The sequence below is a fragment of the Mastacembelus armatus genome, chromosome 20 (assembly GCF_900324485.2).
Source record: "Mastacembelus armatus chromosome 20, fMasArm1.2, whole genome shotgun sequence".
NCBI classification, from domain to species: Eukaryota; Metazoa; Chordata; class Actinopteri; order Synbranchiformes; family Mastacembelidae; genus Mastacembelus; species Mastacembelus armatus.
Genome location: NC_046652.1, coordinates 1,215,889 through 1,233,291, shown reverse-complemented (window position 1 = coordinate 1,233,291; position 17,403 = coordinate 1,215,889). Strand labels below are relative to the sequence as shown.

At 39.7% G+C, this 17,403-nt stretch overlaps 1 protein-coding gene across 3 annotated transcripts in view; it reads left to right on the top strand.

The window, feature by feature from the left end:
- Nucleotides 1-1,210: 1,210 nt before the first annotated feature.
- Nucleotides 1,211-17,403, top strand: part of LOC113121448 (Rho guanine nucleotide exchange factor (GEF) 4) — an 81,667-nt gene continuing 65,474 nt past the window's right edge. For 2 of the 3 annotated variants that reach the window (XM_026291960.1, XM_026291959.1), the window contains exons 1-2: nt 1,211-1,561; nt 3,386-3,415. In XM_026291960.1, coding sequence (XP_026147745.1) covers nt 1,385-1,561; nt 3,386-3,415 — 207 coding nt within the window. In that variant the 5' untranslated portion in view covers nt 1,211-1,384. The remainder of the gene's footprint in view (nt 1,562-3,385; nt 3,416-17,403) is intronic. The other variant, XM_026291961.2, reaches the window with a different exon arrangement.

Sequence of the window (17,403 nt, the reverse complement as noted above, 5' to 3'; positions counted from 1 at the left end):
GCCATGATCAGGTGAGCATGTAACACTAACTTTTTAAATGAATTAAAACTAACTTTTAATAACAACACATGATATATGACATCAACAGTTCTGTGCACTGTGTCTGCGTTGTTTTAAGGTGGTGTACATCACTGTGGAGGATCTGCATAAAGTTGAAGTCAACTAAAGTATGTGTCTGTTCAAAGCTACAAATAATGTTGTATTGTGGGAAAGTTATTTCTTAACAGTGATAGATTTATTAGAAGTATGTTTCAAGATGTTTGACCTTGACTTAGCATGGTGTCACTCAGTATAAACAAAAGCCTGAAGCTGTTTTGTGTTCTGTATGTTACAGTATGCACTGGTTAAGTTGGAGCAGCTGTGTGTTTAAAAGTTGCATTTTAGGTTTTTCTGTGCGAGACCTCTCAGATAATCTTCAGTGAGTTCAAAAAACAAAAAATGGGAATAGAAAAGTCATTTACATTGTGTATATGTCTCTTAGCTTCATGTTGCAGTTGTCCATTTCATTGCATCTATTGAAAATACCAGACACCAAAACACACGATGACCCTTAAATAGATGAAACAACATGTTGCAGCATCTGATCCAAATTCTTGGTAACATATTTTCAGTAATTACTCAGAACCTGTTGATGGATGAGATATTTTGAACAAATTGTCCTGACAGCAAGTTTAATCCGACTGCACTGCCTCATGGACGGCACTTCAGGACAACAGATCATTTTGTCATATAAAATCATAAAAAATCATTTAAAGGAGGCAGGAGGAGGAGAAAGTATTGACAATATATTTTCAACGGTATCTACAAGGATAGATTCTATTTGCACTAACATTTTTAAATGACTTATTTGATTAAATTAAGCTTAAAGTGAAGGTTACATTTAAATAAAAAACAAGGTGGCCAAACTGCTGTGTGCAGCAATATTTATAATATTTTGTTATGTGTGGTTCGTGTTTTGTTATTAAGACAGAAATACGTTGATACCAAAATAATAAAAACACGTCAGGTATAAACAGCAGCAGTGATTCTGCCAGCATGGGGCGCTGAGAGGCAGCAATGACTTTGGTGTCCACTGGAGACTGTTGATGAAAGCATAGCAGCAAATACTTAAAGAGTGGGATCCAAGGGGTAGTCCTGGGACTTTTAATTTGAAAAATGGATGCCATTATGCTGGAAATGCTCCGGGCTCAAAGTTGCGGGTTATATTGGACGTGAGCTGGTTGGTTTGGTGCTGGTTCACCGCTGGCACCCTCAGCGTCAAGAAAAGTTGGTCAGGGTGCAGACAGTATGGGAGTCGCTCCTGAAAGCACCAGGCAGTGGAGTCTGAGGGAAGCTGTGAATTTGTCCTGAGCCGCACTCAGCCTTCTTGCAGCGGGGAACAATAATGGACGCAATAACCGGCAGCTCCGGCAGGAGCAGGGACTCGGCTGCAGAGGAGCCGAGCGGCGAAGGACGGTCGGAGCTGCTCATGTATCTCACCTGTCTACCGGAGAGATACCGCACCGCCAAATTCAGCCTGGCGGCTTACCTGCTGTGCTGGGCTCTGTTCAGATGGTACCAGGTGAGACGCCTCACAACATGCTTGGCTGTGCAGTTGAATTTAGTCAGTCAAGGGATTTGTTTGTTCATTTTTATTTCAGTTTATTTTAAATGTATCCTAACACCAGAGCACTTTGAGCAACACAAAACAAAAACACTTTGTACACACACAGAGATTTCTTTGTACGTGCAGTACCTCTAAGTGACTTTTTTATATTACAGACAGGAAATCTTTGTCCACAATTAGGCCCTTTGGGGAGACCTCAGGTCATGTAGAGGTTTCCATCCAGACTCAAACTCAGAGAATGGTAACAGTCATATAGCCTAAACCTTCCCCAAAACACTGTTTGTTATAATGTTATAATGTTGGGAAAGACCATGTTTCAGCTGTGTCAAAGTCTCAGCCTGTACGTTGTTAACTTTGGGTGTAGAAAATGGGCTTCAGGAAGACTCACCTTCTTCTCACCTCGAGACAGTAGACAGATTGAACCCTTTGTCTTTTATAGATAAGCACTAACAAATCTGTCTGCAACTAAATTACTGCGTTCATTAAAAAGTCTGAAATTTCATTGAACTTGGCACCATTATTATTTATTATATATTATATTACAGATTACTGCAAAGTAGTATCTGGTCTGTAAAATATATGACCTGATAACATCCATCTACACAAACAACATGTGTGGCATCATAATTGGACACAGGAGAACAAAAGTCATCCTGGTGAATCCTGGGGGAGAGAAGGGGAGAGAGCAGGATTTAGTCAGCAGAAAGAGCACAGGCCATGAGACACTGCATCAATGTCACATTCAGCTTAGGAGCTGAGCTGATAATAGAATAACCCCTGACTTTTAGACACAAAATGTGAATAACCAGTAAAAGAAAATCGGACAACTTATTGTCAAAAAAAAAAATCTATTCATCCATCCATCATCTATACCTCCTTATTCCTAATGATTTTTTATGATTATATATGCCCTGATTTCTAAAAATCGGCATGGAAATCAAAACCAGATCAGTCGACCTCTAACACACAGGTCTCCACTCCAGTGTACTTTCACATCCAGTAGCGTAGTGATGAGGGAGTGACTTTATGACACCTGGTGGCAGAAAGAAGGACAGCAGGTTGAGGTTTCTCTGACAACCACCACAACGCTGTGAAGATGCCGTAAACCCACTGTACTTTAACAGTATGACACTTTGAATGGCTCCCACTGTAGATAATGGATGAATCACTTTTAAACCTTGCAAAATGCTGCACTTAAAGGGGCACACCAAAGTTTTATCAAGCTGCAAGCACTTAAATGGTGACTTTGAAAAGTTTGTGCCTTGCCACATCTATAGGCCAGTTAATGCAAGGGTGTGACATAAATTTCTTCATCTGCACAAGTTGGTGATAGGCTGTGCAAGCCCTGTACAGATGGTGCACTGTTGCCCAAAACTTGTGCCTGTGGCAATTGGTGTGTTAGTGTTCAGCTTATGGCAAGCTGTATGGTTTTTCAGGGTGACACAATCACCAATGAGAGGTTGTATTCTTCTTGTCATGTTTTGACCCAAAAAGAAAAAAGGAAACACCACTAATGACATCAATGGACAGTCAGCCAATCAGAATAGGTGCTCATGAATAATGTACATCATACGTTTATAACTTCAGACACAACCAGCTGATAGATAGAGAGGAATCTGGCCTGTGTGTAAAGACGGATTTAGAGAAAACTAAACGATTCATTTGAATAAAGTGTCCCAGACATGTTTAAATCCAACGGCCACAATATCAGCTCTTTAAAAGATTTATCCTATAAATGTTCTGTTCCTCATTGTGTTACTTTTCTTTTTCTCTCCTCAGAAACTCAGACTGCAGTCTGCTCCTCTACAGGTAAGAGAGCAATAGAAAATAAGCTGCTTTTTCCCAACACGTGTTACCGGGTGTTCCACCTTGTTTTTTTATCTAGTGTAAATTATATAACATAGCGCTCACTTTATAAAGTGAAAACTCTGAACACACAAACAGTTATAATCTTCCAGTAGTGTATCCTTGGATTGTGTTTTCATGTGTTTAGCCTGGTAAAATCAGTATGTAAGCTGTTAGCATGACTTATCAATGGAGGTTTGAGCTGTATTATCAGGTTTAACCAGCTGTTATGATACCGCTTGAACATGTGGAATAATCCAGGCTCTGTTGTCTGTTCTGGCTTATAGCAGGGTGCTGTTTAAATAGAATAATGACATGCCAAAGCTTGTTTGGTGCCTTTGGCCATGAAAAAAGGGAAACAGCATTTTTCAAATATCAAACCCAGATGCAGAAACACATCTGTCCAACTGGTTTAGTGTAGGTAAATGTAACATTGAACTGAACTGTCTTTTATCTCTGCTATCTTTTTAATAATTTGATTGTTAGTGTTAATTTTCTGTCCACATTTACACTTGAAGTGGTTGAAAAAGTTTTAAACTCTACTGTAGCAACACGGTCAACTTTCTCTGTATAACTGACCAAATGGCACATGCACTAAGGTGAGCAGACATAAAATACAGTAAACCGTACTTATTTATGCTCTGAAATAAACAATTGCTCATGTTGATTAGCAGGTAGGTGTTTTCATATCAAACTACACTGGTACAATTTGTCACTCTGCAAAAGCACAAATCTGCTGAGGCCTGAAGTGACCACCTGTGCAATATTTGAGGCTCTCAGACAATGACCTGCCAAAAAGCAGCAGCTAAAGATTTTAACCATTCGTAGCAAGGGATTTGTTCCATTTGCCTTATATACAAAAACAATATACATAAAAAATGCAAGTGGGGATAGTTGACATGCATAAGGTCCTTTTAAGAGACAGTACCTAGGATCTGCAAATTGACAGAGTTCTTTGAACTCCTTGACAAGGGTATCTGGGCTGAGGGCTAGAAAGATAAAACCTTGAATTGAGTTAATGTTAGTTTAAGTTCCATATCTTTGCTTACTGGCTTTCTTGTTCACCAGTCATTAAAAGTAGTAGGTAAAAATTGAGCATTAAATGTTTCGGTGCAAAGTGTAATTGACAATTGGCATTATGTGTATTCTCACAGTCATGTTTACGGTTTAAACATCTTCATCTATTCCTACATCACATGGTTGTGATGCTGTTGCTTTCAACACACAACTTTGCCTCTTTCAAATAAAAAAGCTTGTAACGTCATATCATTCTGAAGAGTAATGCAGAGATATTCTGTATTAACAGTGTATTAGCAGCTCACAAATAAATGCCTCAATTTATTTATATGAAAAAATCAAGTGAAGTTCATCTTGCACCATTAGCAGAATATGGTCTGATCACATGACCATTTCACTTTACTGACTCATTAAAAGTTGAATTATAATTGAAAACCTACTGCTGTTCACCCCTTGCGTCAAGTATGGGGGCAGGTTGCAGTCATTTTTTGCCGTTTCCATTATGTGGAATAAAATTCTGCTGAAAATGGTTTGGGTGTTGATTCGCCACAGTTTTTTGTGTGAATGAGAATCAGTGCTTGTAGTTAAAAATTGTTTTCTCAGAATAAACCTCAAACCTAGCAACGGTGCAGCTGATCCAGAAGTCTGCACAAATGGGCCATTTTCTTCTGGTAGCTGTATATCTTCTTTTCAGTGACAGTGCTGTAGTCAATGTACTTGTGTTTGGTGGCATCTTAAAAGGCTCTGGGCATTTAAACCTACCACTGGTTCCAAGTGCTGTCACCTCCTTTATGTGCTGGTTTAACAGGAGAGACCACAGTCTAGTCTAGGTCTCTGGGTGCTTCAGTCTGGTTCAGTCCACAGCACGACAACAGGTTTTCAGCATCGGTGTCAGTGTGGGACCTTTTGTAAGAGAATCAAGTCAAGGTCCTGTCATGCAGCCCAGTCAGTGAGCTTTATTTATTTATTTGTTTTTGTGAAAACAATTGCAACACAATATTTAGTTTTACTGAACTGATACTGATTTTAGTCAAAAGTACGTAAAATATGAATTAATATATTATTAAATAGTGTTATTGTATGTAATTATAGTGTGAGTTGCAAAAGTGTGATTGGGTTGGCATTAAGCTTTGATGCCTTAGCTCTGTGAGAATTGTGTTTTAACACTCAATCTTCCTTTGGCCAGAGCGGATATGTTTTATTTTTAGGTTTACTAGGTTTGAAAGAGGTATCTTATCCAAAATTAGGTTAAAAGTATTTAAAGGCTTATCCACTCAGTGCCTAAAACAGGACTGTTAAAATTGCTTCATTAAATATAATTGCTGTAGATTGAGGACAAGTGAAATTAGGCATAAAATTGCTGTGAAAAACCACATTAACACAAAGACAGTAATGGTCAGAAGTACAAGGACATCACATCAGATGAAGCCCATGAGATAAGACTAAGTTCAATGTACGCAGCAGGATCCAAGCACCCTGGGCCAAGAAAATCAGCCTTAGATGTTTTCAGACTCTCTCTCGCTCTGTCCTTTGCACACACCTGTGTCTCATCCCCTTGTTTACTTTCCCTTTAAATACAGACCTTGTGTCTCTACCATGCTGAATCCTATCCTGAATTTCCCTTCATGGATTAATAAAGTTTATCTCATCTCATATCACATCTCAATGTGCTGCCAGTGCACTTAGTGTTCCTAGTGTTCCTTGTGTTTGGACTGACCTTGTCTTGAACTCTGCCTCTAGCCTGCTCCCCTGAACTTCACCTGTTTGCATTGGACTATTTAGTTGTTCGTGAACTCTGTCTGGAATTTCTGTGTTTGCGTTTTGCCTGTTTCCTATCCTGGATTTAATGTTGGTTTGGACTGATTGCTTGTTACAGACTTACATTTGGAGTGGCACTTCACTCTTAGTTGACCCTGCTCAGTTTTGTCTGCCTTCAGTAAGCTTTTTATTTTCCCATGATGTTGTAATAAACTCTTCATTTTCATCTCATGGGTCTGCACTTGGGTTCTATTCCTTCATTGCAGTTGCAAATATAAAAGCCCAGTCTTACTGAGAATAAAAAACCCCTCTCTGTTTATTAGTGGTTGACTGATTTATCACCGTGTTCTACATCCAGTTGATCTATCATATAATTTGTAGTTTACAGTTCATTGTTGATGTTAATGCAGGGCACAGTAAGGTGCACCATGAGCGTGGCTGGTTGTCCTTTCTTTGGCCATAGTTCAGCTCATTAATTGGTGATAGCAGGTGTGAGTGTGTTTGTCTGTCTCTGTGTGTCAGCCCAGTGCTAAGAGTTAGCCCACTGTGGCTGAGTTACACATGCATGGTCAGGGCCTTTCCTCCCTTCTCTTTTTATTTTGTGCCCCTCCTAGTTCAGTGGCATCGCTGCTAATGAATCTAACCAGAACCAGTCTGACCACAGAGTCAGACTTCCTCTTCTTATTTTTATTCCATTTGACTATAGCATGGCAACACAGTGGATGAGTGGTTAGCACTGTTGCCTCACAACAAGAAGGTTCCTGGTTCTAAACCTGTCAGGCACCTTTCTTCGTGGAGTTTGCACGTTCCTCCCACAGTCCAAAAACATGTATGTCAGGTTGATTGGTGACTCTAAATTGCCCATAGGAGTGAGTGTGAGTGTGTGAGGTTGTTTGTCTCTATGTGGCCCTGTGATGGACTGGTGACCTGTCCAGGGTGTACCCCTGCCTTTCACCCAAAGAGAGCTGAGATAGGCTCCAGCAGATCCCTGTGACCCTAAAATAGGACTAAGTGGGTATAGATAATTAATGGATAGACGGACTGTGGCATGCAAAAAAATATGACCACCATGTTTTATTACACATTATTATGTACAGAATGTGGTGACTTATCTTTACTGTTCAGTATAGTATAAACATTTAAATATGTGCCACATAGAAATGTGACAAAAGAAATTGCAGAATGTCTTCTGGATGGAGTGTTTGAAGGACCAAAAGATCTCACAATGCTTTATCTGTAAGTTTGTATTCAAAGACGACTTTGAAGCAACGCAGTAAGATGACCAGAGGTCCTTGAAATTAATATCATGTGCTGTATTTAGAGGCCTTACAAAATTTGTCAGCAGCTCATTTTTGCAGTCATATTGAGCATTTTGACTGAAAAATGTTTCAAAGAGAAGAGTACAAAACAAGTAGTAGGAGCAACATGGAATAGTGTTAAGATGCAAGCTGGACAGCAGCAAACGGCAGGAGTAAAGTAGTATTCTGTAACGTACTGTAACATATGAGGCCATGTTGAGGCCATGTCTGTAAACCTGGTGAGTGCTGAAAGACTTAACTTGTATTGGTCAGCAGCTCAGAAAACAAATTGAAGCTGAAAGTAAATTCAAAGACTAAGTGGAGTGCCTTGATGCTTCGGTGGCCTGACATTTCTCACATCATTGCCTCTTTATTTCCTGCCAGCTCCTGTCACTTCACTGTGTAAAGTGGGGTTTCCATTCCCTGGCTTAGATACTCCTCAGCAGTTTATATGGTGTTTATATGGTACTCTTTTTCACTTGCAACACTGTTTAGTGCTGAAAGCTCTATGAACTCTAACATCTAGGAAATTCTGGTGTACTATGTCAGATGCAGGAATCTCTCTAGTGTGCACTGGAGAAATGATTACAGCCATCAATAGTGGGAATAATGAGAGGCCAACACCTCTGAAAGCGGCCAAGACCTGCTCATGTCTTACTAATTAACTGTACTGTTACTGTTGTGTTGCTTTGTAGCTCACATGAAGAGTGTGTGCATTCAGGTGTTGTAAAAACAAGTCTCTATACCAAATTGAAGACTTTGTATGACATGTTAAAATGTAATGCATTTAAAATATATCACAAGAGTAATATTAGATTTTATCACAGTGTACAGGGGTGTGAATTTTTTTTTGTCAGGCGTCAGGTCCCAGACAGAGGACAACACATCCATGACATCACTTTTTTATGAGTGTGAGTCCAGGACTCAGAGTAGGACGGGATTACTTTGATACAAGTCTAACCCAGATTCCTCTAGAAAAAAGAAGAAAGCATTCCTCACAAAGGAAGATGAAATGAGCCAGAAAGAGGATAATGACTGACTGCTTTTCTTTTTCTGGACGTACGGTTTCTCTGCCTGGTCATTAGGTTTCTCTAGTTGTCCAGGCTGAGCAAAACAGCTCAGTGTGTGTGTGTGTGTGTATAAATGAGTTTAGGAGTAGTCAAGGTAAAAGGGCATAGGTGAAATAATTTCTCAAATTGTGAAGACCTTTCTCAGGAGGTTTGTGTTCAGTGATTCCACAAAAAGATCAGACTCAGAGACTCGTTTTTCATGGATGTGAAGGAACAGAGGATTACACCTCATGTTAATGAGCTTTGCTCCACTAGCCCATAGCTTGGATGGAGTTTCTCCCCTTACCATCCTGCTCTTGATAATGTCCGGCTGGTACTCACTGTCACATTTCATTAGAGCTCAGACCACACAGTTTCACCAATTCAGACTTATGAAATATTTTCTTCTCATTAATTGTACATTTTAAGAGGATTCTCATTGATCCTGTAGTTTAACAGGTATAAAGTTTCCCTCTGAGGAATTGCACAGAAAGTTGAAATAAGACCAAAAGACAGAAACCACAAGAGCAAAGCACCACTGATCCAATTTCCCACAGTGAGTCTGTGTCAGGCCGTATCATAAGCCGCTTTCAGACTGGAGAAACTTTTTCATAGTCTTTGGAGCCTTTGGAGGAAGTTCTTCCTTTTTTTTGTGAGTCCACAACGCAGGAACTGAGAACTATAATAGTTCTTAAACTATGTTTTAGGGGACTTTTTTAGCTCCTACTCCAGAGTAGGTAGTTTTCAGTACAATTGGAACCATGAGTGATGTATGTTTACGTTGATTCATCAAACACAAAGCCAGTGCAGAACTCAAGCCACCAAAAGTAACATAAACAACAGCTTTTGACATGAAGAAAAAAAAAAACAACTCACAAATGGACCAATGCCAAAGTCCAGGTTACCTTCAGACAGAGAAAGTTCAGAGAAATGTTGATGGATCAAAGGAAAACATGAAAATTTCATATTAGCATTGTTGTTGAATGTCTTGCAGAAGTTACATCACTTCAGCAATCATCAGCCTCTTACGTTACTTAAACATTCCTGCAGTCTCGAGTCCGTTCCTCAGTGGGGTAGTTCTGATTCCCTGGGACTGTTTGGTCCAAATGTGGCTATGGTTTTCCTGACAGTTGTAGTTCAGAGTATTACACAGGGGGAAAACATAAAATAGCAGCACTTTTTTATGTATAGGTTTTATATCTATCTGGTCAGTGGTTGAGTATCCAAGATGGAACTTCTCTAATAGACAGAATCAGTGAAGAACGCAGATTTGAGTAACCTGACATGTGAAACCTGAGAAGCAGGACCAAATATACTTCATGCTTACAGTTTTTACCTGGTTAGGACTCATGTCCTACTCCAGATGCTTGATAAACACAGATCCAGCTCCTGTTAATGGACCCAGATGAAGGGTTCTGGTGGTACATTCTCAGCCTCATCAAGATGCTAAGCTTTGGACAACTGATTTGCATTTCACCCTCATCAATGATTCATTTTGAGAAAACAAAGCTCAGTGTTAAGTGCCTACTTGCAGTGAACGGAAGGAACGGAGAATAGTGTCTGTGTGAGGGGGCGTGGGTGAGGATGGGAGGTGGCACAAGAACTGACACTCTGAGCTTCACAGACTTGGCCTGAGCCTCTGCAGCGCTTGTTATGCTAATGGAGCAGTGGATGCATGATGATTTCCCCCTGTAACTGTTGGTTACCCAGGAAATTTGGAGGGTCTTTCATTCACTTGTGGAGAAAACAAGAGACTGATGTTGTTCTTGTTTTCTCTGGATTTTATTTGAATCAGAGCTGTCAGAGTTGTGATGATTATGTATTTTTGCATTTTAGCATTTTAGTGGTACATTTATAGAAATTTATGTTATTAGTAAGATTTGCCACATGCTACAATTAGTGCAGGATAATACAACAACCCTGCAAGTTATCCTGCCTACATAAAGGTCATAGGTTATTGATTAAATTGCTTTAGGATTTATTGCAGAACTGTTGTAGTGGATTTTATTAGTTTTACTTGGATGTACTGAGTGTTCATTACCTACAGCACCATCCCTTTCCTGTTCTTTTCCCAATCATGCCTTTACTACAGAAAAAAAATGACATTGAAACTCTGAGCAGTGTCCCAGCTTATTATACAGTCTGTGTTTGGATCAAACATCAATCATCCAATAGGCCGGTGGCTGTTGAGGAAAGCTGGAGTTGTATGGCTGTTTGAACACTGGAGTATATAATGGACGCCTGATACTATGAGCTTGGCATGTTACAGCAGCACACTCATATACAGTATGTCCATACGTGCCAATCATTGTATAGTGTGGTTGTTACAGCTGCAAGGCCTTTAGTAGAAATACTGCAGTGAAGCTAAACCCAAAATGTGTCAACAGTCTCCCGAGCTTTGGGAGATAACTGAATTGCAAACACATTTGGTCGATACTTTGCAGGGAGCAGATCTCAGCCCTGTCAGAAAGAGGGTACAGAGAAAGTCTGCTGCTACTCATTGTAAACACGAGTTTCTGTGTAGAGGGTGGAGCAGGTTAATCATGGGCCAGCACTGCAGTGGTGTTCAGTGCCAGTATGTACAGTAAATATCATATCTCAGTGTCTTTGACAGCTCTTTATGAGCAATAATACAGAGACTGCTTCTAAAAGCTACACATGCCGGTGGTGTACTACAAGTCCAAAAGGCTTCAGATGCTAAAGATAATCTTAGTATGAAGGTTGTAGTTCTGTAGGAATCAAAACAGTATGAATGAAATGTTCACACAAAGTGGCATTTACAGTACATGTTCTTGTGACAGGTGATACTGAAAACAATAGAGAAGTAATCTAAAGAAACTCCCAGCAGGTCAGGAAGGCGAAGTGAGATCTTCTTTATGATGATGATGTAGCTTTCAGATCTACGGGGACTGTGCAGGACTGGGATTTTCATGCAGTGGCTGGCATGAATCCATGTCGCTTTCATGCACATTTTTACTGCTGTCGGGGAAGTTAGGAGCTAGCAGTATGAGTTTACTACTGTTTTCTCCACTGGTCTTTTATCAAAATCCATTGTTCTGGCTTTAGGTTGTGCAGGGGTCCCTCCTGTGGCCTGGAGAAGGGCTGCTGCAACAAATCTCAACACTTTGTTCAGCTGTTTTAAAAATTTTTAAGATGACTTGGTTTAAAGTTAGGGTGAGGTTAGGGTTAGGAAGGTAGTGATTATGGTTAGGGTTAGGGCAGGTCTCCAACCAGTCAAAGAAATATCCCCACGAGTTGCAAAACAAGTGTCAGTGAGTGTGTGTGTGTGTGTGTCTGTGTGTGTGTGATGTTAGAAGTACTCCTTGGACCCACAGGTCATCTCATATTATGGTCTGTATCACCGCAAACCGATCAGCAGACGTGTTTCACAGTTTGTATAAGGAGAGGATTGTTTTTGCTGGCACACTATTTTTATTTTTATTTATTATTATATGTTTATTTATTTATCACTGATTATTATTTATATATAAACAGTAAATGCATCACATCTCATCACATCTCAAAAAGGATCATAGGTTTTCTAATGTTATTGCCATTACTTAATATTTTTCCAGGTTGTGACCACAAAGAAGTGTTCTTACCTTTTGGCCGCTTAGCGGTGTTTGGTACTGTGTCCTCTGATGGATGGAACATATCACAGATTTCATGGTGTCCATCAGGGGCGTCACCTCTAACCTTCAGGGAGTTGATTACATGTGGGTGCCCAATGTGACAATTCACAGAGGATTCAGTCAACTGTTCACAGTATTGTCACACTTTAATGCTTAAGCATGACACACAAATAGGACAAACAATTCTTCCCACAGTGAGTGGCCACCCCTCTTGTGTCTGTTGTTTGTGCTCCATAGCTACCAATTTATTTTTTGTCAAAGATGACTTTTTCTCCTTTTCAAGGTGATGTCTGCATCAAGATGTGCTGATTTTTTTTGAGATCTGGTTAGTCTGTCCTGTGTCTTAGAGCGTTTGGTGCCAACGTTCAGTACAGACGCCTGATACAGAAATTCCTTTAGGACTTTTGCATGTGCCCTCAAATGCTTACTATGTTTCTTAGAGTTAATAAACAAACCAATCGCAAATTAGCAGTTTATTCTCTTATGGTTTGAACAGGTTGTCTTATAAATATAATATTATATATCCAGCTGTTTCCACTCCTGACTGGATCTGTCTGCTGACAGGCACTGTCGGTCTCAGCAGCCCAGTCCTGTTCCTGTTCTGGTTTGTCCATCTTTTCTAATGTACCAAATATCTAAATCAGACCTTGGCTCGTAAACCACAGTGGCGTTTCCCTCCCTTTGTATTTCTGACAGGACGGGAGCATGGCCAGAACACAACCGTTTATTTCTGGAGTTCTGGGAAGAGACAGGCTGGGCTGCCAGAGAACAGCATGAGTCATGACTGCAGCTAACTGGGGACTGCTGGTTTTGGGGATGCAAAAAAAAACAACAGCATAGTTTCAAATCAACCTTAAGTCATTCAGGGATCACCCTGTTTCTGTGTCAGCGGCACCTTCATCAACAGGAACAGTATATTATGCATACAGTACTACTTTAACCTGCTGAATCTCCTCCTTTCCTGTCCTGCTCCTCACTGATGGGATGCTCGGCTCTCAGTAGGAGGCTTGTCTCTACTGATCTTTGATGCTGCACAGTAAGAAATACTTATGGTGTCAGCAGGTGTCATATAAAAACAAGTGTCATGGAGCTGCAGCTTACCAGCTTCCCCACTTGATGTGTAAATGTATGTATCTGAAGTTGTGGATGAGGCTATTGATCCATGCAGTAAGTTACAGCTATTGTCAGGAAAAAGGGTTCAAAATGATCCATGCTCAAGTTGGATACAAGGGAGAGATCATGCTGTATTTCAATTTCTAACAGGCGTTAATCACCATCAGTGCTTCCTTATGATTGTGCTGTGAGACCAAAGAATAGCAGCTGTGAGTTTCTTATGTTCTGCATAAAGCCATCAGTATTTTTACCCTGATGTTAGCAGTGCTGGAGGCAATAGATCCGTTATCATCTAATCAAAGTTCCTTCCAGGTCATTTATACCTGAGCTTGGTCCGTTGAGTGAATGGAGACCATGAATAAGATGTGGTTGTGACATCCAGTGCTTCATTGGTACAGGTCAATTTGGTACAGGTGGTAGTTGAATGTTGGAGAAAGCTGAAGAAAAGTAAAACCACTCCAGTGTGATTGGAGTGTGTACCTGTACTGGACACGTCAGTGTTGAGCTATAAGAAGTTGTAAATAACGGAGAAATGAATAGCACCAAGAACAAGGACATCATTCATCTCCATGACCCCTTTTAATTTCGCTCTTCACTCAAGACTTGTCTTTGTGCAACCCTATTATCTAAGCTGTGAAGACCCCAGGCTCTATTTAGCTGCCAGTGTAGCTTAAAAAACAGTGTTGATATAGTTTTACTTAGATGCAAGTCTATTTTTGTTTTTTTTTTTTGTTTTTTTGCATATTAGTGTTTGGTATGTTCCTGTGATGAATGAATGCATTTATGCTGAGGTGGGAGGAGAGGCACAGTGAAGCACTGTTTATGCTGATATAGGGCAGTGCAGCTGTTGCTGAGTTTGATCAGAAATTGTGATTGCATTTAAACTAGGACTAGAAATCACGAGAAGAGGCCACACCACCGTAAAATGAAGTGTGAATAATTTATTGTGAAATTATTTGAATTATAAAATATGTGTGATAATTTAGAAAGATTAGTTTCAAATAAAATAAATAGTCCTCAGTATTTGGACAGAAATGTATTCCTCTCACTAGTAATGTGACTCTTATTCAGTGTCCCAAATGCTGGTAGTCACCAAAATTACAAACACTATTGGACACACAGATATCCTTCTGCACCCTATTTTATGAAAAGAGAACCCCTAATAGCTTAGTTCTCTGATATGTATGAGTCTGAGACACTACACCTTTTTTATGCTGACTTTAAATGGTTTTGAATGTCAAATTATAAGACATCTGTTTAAAATAACTTTTACAATAAAACTACACTTAAGTAGAGACACACTTATTTGTTAAATATGTCATTGCAGTAATTTGTCACTTTTAATCTGCTGCTGATTAAATAATCTAAAACTATAAAAAGTCTTAAAAAATGGAGTAATGACTGGCTAACCTTTATCTCTCTGTGCTTGACATTAATCTGATTGCATTTAATTTAAAGTTGTTTCGTGTTGAAAATAAATTAAAAATGTTACTAGGCCCAAAAGTAAGACTGTCATTGAGACTTTTGCAGAGTAGTAACCAGGGTGCGTACTCAGACGTGAGATCAACATGTTAAACTACGATGAGATTAATGTAAAGAGGCATCTTAAGTCTGCCAGAAGCTCTCAGACTCCCTGGAGCCTGCTGAAAGTTTTTAATCAGTCAGTGTTACAACGAGGATAGTGTAAACTCCAGGCTGCCGATGGTTTTATTACACAGTCCCTGACAGTGAAAGAAAGATTTATTAACTGCAGTGTGAGAAACATTACCTATAGAAAAATCACTCACAATGATAAATGAGCTGTCCTTCAGTAGCAAAGAGCCCCTTTAGTTTGTAAATAAGTGCAAGACGACAATGGGGCATGTTTTAGGAAGGAGGCAGTGAACAGCTAATAATTCATACACTTTAACATGAGTATGTAATTTTAGATTAGCTAAGTTTGGGTTATGTATTACTGATGTGATTGAACCATCATATAAAGTCAATATACAGTACACTAACTAGTTAGTTGTGTTAACTACATGCAACTCAGATTTCATTGATTAATAAGAAGCCCTGTAGATATAATTAAACTTAACAAGTTCAAAGTAAGCACAGATTTATGGCATGATTATCCTCTTATAGTTCACGGGCATCAACTGGTAAATGAGAGTATAAATTTCCTCTGCTCGTGCTCAAAACACTCACACATGGATTTCCTCTGCTCACACACAGAACATGCAGCAGTACAACCCTGCCAAAAGTCCTCCACCAATAGGAGCAGACTTCCATTTGGACCAATAAAATTATCAGTGTCTAGATCTAATTTCTCCCAGACATCCTCCTTGGTTGCAAATGCAGCTACAATACCTGCAAACACCTGCAAACACCTGCAAACACCTGCAATACCTGCAAACACCTGCAAATACCTGCAATACCTGCAATACCTGCAATACCTGCAAACACCTGCAAATACCTGCAATACCTGCAATACCTGCAATACCTGCAAACACCTGCAAACACCTGCAAATACCTGCAATACCTGCAATAAACTTAAACTTAATAAACTTTAGCTAGCGATCTTGACTTTGCCCATCCATGTTTGCAGTAAGTAAGTAAACTTTATTTATATAGCACTTTTCAGAGATACAGAATCACCAAGTGCTTTACAAAGTGAAGCTGTAAACATGAAAGAACTTTTGAACCTTAAAACAGCAGAGACTAAATAATAAAATATGAATATAACAACAACAAAACAACACAAAAACACCAGTCATCTAAAAGCTTATCTAAATAAATGCGACTTAAGCTCCTTTTTGAAAGGAGGTAATTTGCAACCAATGGATCTGTTGTTTCTGTCCAGGTAAAGGTAAAATGAATGAAGCTATATCATATTTGTGTGTGTGAAGAGCTGGTGCAGATGGAAATGCTGACCAGAATAATGTATTCTGCAGGGACTTATTGGCTGTTTCCCACACAGTGCATTTGGTATTTTAACCTGGGCCTTTGTGACTTGTTTCCATGGCACCGTCCTCTGGAGGGGAGGCACGCTAGGTCAAGTGAAAGTGTGTGTGTGTGTTTTTCCTATACTGTGGGGACTAAAACCTATTTGCACAGTGACGTGGAGTAAGCTTCCTCATGGCCCCCACCATGTATATCACAGAAATTTAAAGAGATGGCTTGGTTTAAAGTTAGCATGAGAGTAGGTTTAGGGAAAGGTTAGGGTCAGGCAGGTAGTGGTTATGGTTAAGGTTAGGGTACATCTCCAGGAAAAGAGGGTAAGACAATCTAATGTCCCAACGAGGTATAAAACAAGTTAAAACTAGTCTGTGTGTGTGTGTTTATCACACATATTGTACTTTTTTATGTATAAACATGCAGCATATTGTTCCTAGGTCATGTAATTCTTGTTAATACTCAGTGGCATCAAAGTCCAAAGTTTTCAAGTGCTACAACTGATAGCTTTAATAACTGATTGAAAGGTTGTTGATTTTGGAAGGAAAGGACAGTCTGCTGGTTCGGCAGGGACTCATCCCAGGCTGTCAGGCTGTAGGACCACATGACTCATCCTGAACAAGGGCTAACCTTGGCCAACACTGTGTCACAAAGACTAGACACTAGAGCAAACATTACAATGTTGGAAAACTTTTTATGTTCTTGTGGTGCATCAGCACTTTGCTGGGTTTGACATTTAAAATGAACTGCAGCTCGTTAGCTATGCTTGTTTTCTGCTGTTTCTTTGGGATAAGGCACAATATGGCCTCTTTAGTCCCATTGAATGGAGGCCATTGTTACCAACTGGAGTCCTCTGTTTTCACTGGGAGCTGTGGACAGCAAAAGCAAATGTGCCAAGGCAAACTCAAATGTAATGGTAAACGTTGACCTTTCCACTGATTCATTTTGCCTGACATCAGCTCTGCCCACTAATCATCAGAAAAGCATTATTGTCTTTTTGCTTATAATCAGTTAGATGTGCTCTCTTGCACCTCCTCATTAAAATATAGCAGTACTTCATATTTACTGGTAGGAGGTTTAAACTGCATTGACTCCAAAATGCTTTCACACAGTTCTTATCAGTGTCATGACGGAGTAATAATGATCTCTTC